Source organism: Arachis duranensis, chromosome 9 (genome assembly GCF_000817695.3).
Source record: "Arachis duranensis cultivar V14167 chromosome 9, aradu.V14167.gnm2.J7QH, whole genome shotgun sequence".
NCBI lineage: Eukaryota > Viridiplantae > Streptophyta > Magnoliopsida > Fabales > Fabaceae > Arachis > Arachis duranensis.
In genome coordinates, this window is record NC_029780.3 from 118,535,871 (window position 1) to 118,540,409 (window position 4,539).

Consider the following 4,539-nt stretch of genomic DNA (forward strand, 5'->3'; position numbering starts at 1 on the left):
AGAATAAAAAACATCGAATAAATTATAAAAAATTAATTAAAATACAATATAAAAACATTTAAAAAAAGTTTTAGACGTCTGACGGTCTGAGTAGCCTCCTAGCAGACAGCAGACACGACTGACTGACCGACTTACTTAACAGCCAAAACAGTTTCCCTAAGACTACGAGTCCCTTGTTCCAAGTTGACACACACCAAACATAGAACAACATAGATAGAAGAAAGAAGAGTAACGATAATTGGCCAATGAAGAAACGAAAAACAAAGCAAAACAGAACACGAACCTGCCTTGCTGAATTTCCTTTTACAAAGAACGTGCAATTGTGATCTTTTGATATTTGAATTAGGTTTCCATGTGCAAGTCCAAGAAGAGCACCAACGCCGTACAACCAATGAACAGATTCAGAAACAAAAGCAGAACCCAACCTCAACGATCAACCTCCACTTCTTCTCCATCAGCACCACCACCCCTAAACACTAACTACCCTTCATCCTCCTCCGAAGTCGCCATCACCGAATCAACAAGTTACGTTTTCAACCACAGAGATAACAACGATTGGTCCAAATCTTATTCCATTTCAAGCAGCATCGCCTCCCTCTCCAGCCTCAAAAACACTCTCCCTGAGAACCCTCACATCTACGACATCTCCGAGATCGCTGCCGCAACCGCCAATTTCACCTCCGAATCCCACCGCCGCCTTTCCAATTCTTCGTGGCGATGCTCCCTTCGGGACAGAGATGTTGTTGTTTTTCAGCGCAAGTTTCGAAGCCTCATGGACATCCCGGAGCTCCGCCACCGTCTCGCGTTGATCTGCCGGAGCCACCACAGTAGTCTTGTCAAGCTCCTTGGTGCTTCCGTCTCCGGCAATTACATCTATCTGGTGTATGAATTTGTTCCCGGAGCCAGCCTCGCCGATTGCCTACGCAGCCGCCGGAACCCTAGCTTCACGAACTTGCCGACGTGGATTTCGAGGATGCAGATCGCATCCGATATCGCGCACGGACTCGATTATGTTCACAATTTCTCCGGCTCCGATTCCGGTGCCTGTGCTGGATCAGGATTCGTACATAACCACATCAAGAGCTCCAGCATCGTGGTGGCGGAGGCGGAGGACGGTGTCCTCCGAGGCAAGATCTGCCACTTCGGGACCTCTGATCTCTGCGGCGAGGCCGTTGATGGCGGCTCTGACGGCTCCATCGAGAAATTGAGGAGGTCCCGCAGCCGAACGGTGAAGTTTGAGGGGACGAGGGGGTACATGGCACCGGAATTTCAGATCACCGGCGTTGCGACGCAGAAGACTGACGTGTACGCGTTCGGAGTGGTGGTTCTGGAGCTGCTGAGCGGCGATGAGGCGTTGAGGTTCGAATTCGACGGCGATGACGGCGAGTCTTATCGGAGGGTGAGTGTGGTGGATTCGGCGAGGGTGACGGCGAAGGAGCACGGCGGGGCGAGGAAGTGGGTAGATAAGAGGCTCAGGGATTCGTTTCCTGTTGACGTGGCAGAGAAGATGATTCGGGTCGGGCTAGAATGTGTTGGGGAGGATCCGAATGAAAGACCCGATATGGGTCGGGTCGCAGTTGAAGTTTCCAAGTTGTATTTGGAATCACAGAAGTGGGTTGAGAAAATGGGAACCGATATTGACTTTACGGTCTCATTGGCGCCTCGGTGATTTTTTCGTTTTAATTTATTTTTCTTTTGAAAAAATTGATTAATCTCCATTTTTTATTATTATATTTGAGTTTTAGATTTGGGTTTTTTTTTTTTTCAAACTAATTGTGACATGGATAGAAGTGCTGAATAGGTAGATGTACAGTTGTATATATACTTGTTTTTAACATAATGGTGACATAAAGGAGCAAGACTTTGTATAGTATATTATACATTATTATTTATACATATAGCCTATAGATTTTGGTTCATGATATTACAGTAAATGCTAGATAGATTACACGAGTTATGGTGTGATTGAGATGTATGAATTCGTTTGAGCATGTGATTAAAAAAAAATTTATACATTATTTTCATGTGATGTTAATAATTAAAAATAATTAAATAATTTAATGTATTTGACTAAATTATTATTTAAAAAATTTTAATTATTAAATTATTTAACTATTTTTAACTATTAATTTTATATAAAGACAATTGTATATAAATTTTTACCAAAAAAATCAGATTAGACTAAAGTTTTTCTTTAATACATAAACGTTAATTAAAAAATATTGGCCATCTTATATTCTTACCTATTAATAATAAAATCATGACATATTATCTAGAGAGCTAACCAACCAGGTTTTGCCTTTGAATGGAATGATTCTTCATTGCATGCTACGTTCAAATTTAATTAAAAAGGAGTGCCGTTTGGGACACTAAATAGCGTTAACAAAGCTTGCCCTAGAGAAGACCATAACGATGTGGGGAATGGATGATGATGTATTGGATTACAACAATATAAAGGAGTTTGCCAATATAATTAGTTAATTACTCTCTGAGGCGGATATTTTTTTAAACAAATAAAATAAATATTTTATTTAACAATATATATAATTTATAATATTTTTATAAAAATCTATTGTATCTTTTATCTCGTTTATATTATAAACAAAGTAAGACACAAAAACATTAGACATATTTATTTTATTTACGGTCTCAATGAAATATGTGAAGAATTATATCGTTTATAGTGTAAACGAGATACATTATGACAAATTATCAACAGCTATAAAAATATATACAATCATTTGTATTCTTCACAAACATGTCACGTCTTTTTCTCTTTCGTTTTTCTTCCGAAAAATAAGTCAAAATGTCTAGTGATGGTGGATATGTGGTTGTAAGTATATATCTCAATTGACATATGAGAAACAGTGACACTGAGATCATACTTGAGTGTGATAATCCCATTCTGTTGCGCACCCGACGAGTTAGTACTTTGTCCAAGCTGAAGAGTCTGATATTGAGTAGCATTGGTAGTAGCGGGAGAAAAGAGATAGAAAGGGTGGGGTATAGGTTGATAGCACCGATGGAAAATTGAGTATTTTAGTTTTGTCTGTTTTGGTTCCATGACGACGAGCATGTGCGTCTCATGTTTGACATCCATGGGAGAATCATGACAGAACAAGTTATGGAGCTTTCTGTAGAGGTCGGTGATGTTGGCGGCGGTGGATCTGGCCACTCGAATTTTGTGCAGGACGACCCACCTCTCGCATCACCACCGATACATGTTGCGAATCCAGTGGAAGACATGGACGTGGATGGTGAGAAATCTGATGAGGAGTATGGTACGAATAGCAATGATAGTGGTTTTTCTGAAGATTATGAGGAGGAGGAGTTTGTACTCGAGACGCCGGTGGAGGCATCAGTTCGGCATCTTTTTCCTGTCCCGTACCCAATTTCGGCCTTATCAGTTGTACTCAGTCACAATTAGACGTTGGATTTGGATGCGATGCATCAGAAAACTCCATTTTTCAACATGGACAAAGACGATTACTACTTAGACAGTAGTGTGGAGTTTTGGGTTGATCATAGATTCAAGAGTAGAGATGCAATGATGCAGGGTGTGAAAAATTATAACGTTGAGTATCGAATAGTAGAGTCGGACCGACTAAAGTACCATGTTCATTACCGATAATATGCAACTGGATGCCCGTGGAGTCTCCGTGTTGTCTTCCGACAGAATCTCGGATATTGGTGAGGTCTCGTTTAACTGTGGTGTAATTAATATCATTTATCACTGTTATATTTTGTATAAATGCCAGCCATGTATGTGTTATTTCGTTAGGGAGGTGCATAAGGTTGGAGGAGCGAGCGCACACGTGTTTAGCACCAACCATGTCTCAGGACAATCGACAGTTGGACAATAGTTTCATCTGCCATGTCATCCTGCCATTGATACAATCCAATCCATCCGTCAGCATTTCTGCACTACAAGGTGCTATTAGGCAAAGTTATCACTTCAAACCATCGTATAAAAAGGTCTGGATGGCGAAACAAAAGACAATTGGGATGAGTCATACAATAAGGTGCCTAGGTTGCTGCAAGCACTGCAGAATTGTTGTCCCGAAACAATATGTGAGTTAAAGGCCGTACCGTACTATGATAGACACCTTATGGTGCGCGACTATAGCATGTTTGATAAGGTATTCTGGACCTTCCTTGCCTGTGTGGAGGCATCCAAGCATTGCAAGTCATTCATCTCTGTCAATAGCACGTACCAATATGGCAAATATGGTAGTATTTTGTTTATTATAGTGGTACAAAACGACAACAGCAATATTCTTCCTATTGCTTTTGCAATTATTGAATTTGAGAGCATCGAATCGTAGTTTTTTTTCTTACTAATTTGAGATGACATGCGACTCCACAAGACGATCTGTGGATTATTTCTAATAGACTCCACAAAAAGACATTTATTTTGTACTTAAATGTTAGTTTAACAAATAAAAAACCTGATAAACAATAAAAAAATTCGAACAAAAAATGCATAAACCTATAAAACTATAAAATTTTAAAATAAAATTTTTTTCAATAAATATTTAC

At 39.8% G+C, this 4,539-nt stretch overlaps 1 protein-coding gene across 1 annotated transcript; it reads left to right on the forward strand.

Moving 5' to 3' along the window:
* Positions 1-102: 102 nt before the first annotated feature.
* Positions 103-1,896, forward strand: LOC107467981 (lysM domain receptor-like kinase 3). The gene has a single exon (XM_016087218.3). The coding sequence runs from the start codon at positions 353-355 to the stop codon at positions 1,667-1,669; it is 1,317 nt and encodes a 438-aa protein (XP_015942704.1). The 5' UTR covers positions 103-352; the 3' UTR covers positions 1,670-1,896.
* Positions 1,897-4,539: the final 2,643 nt, after the last annotated feature.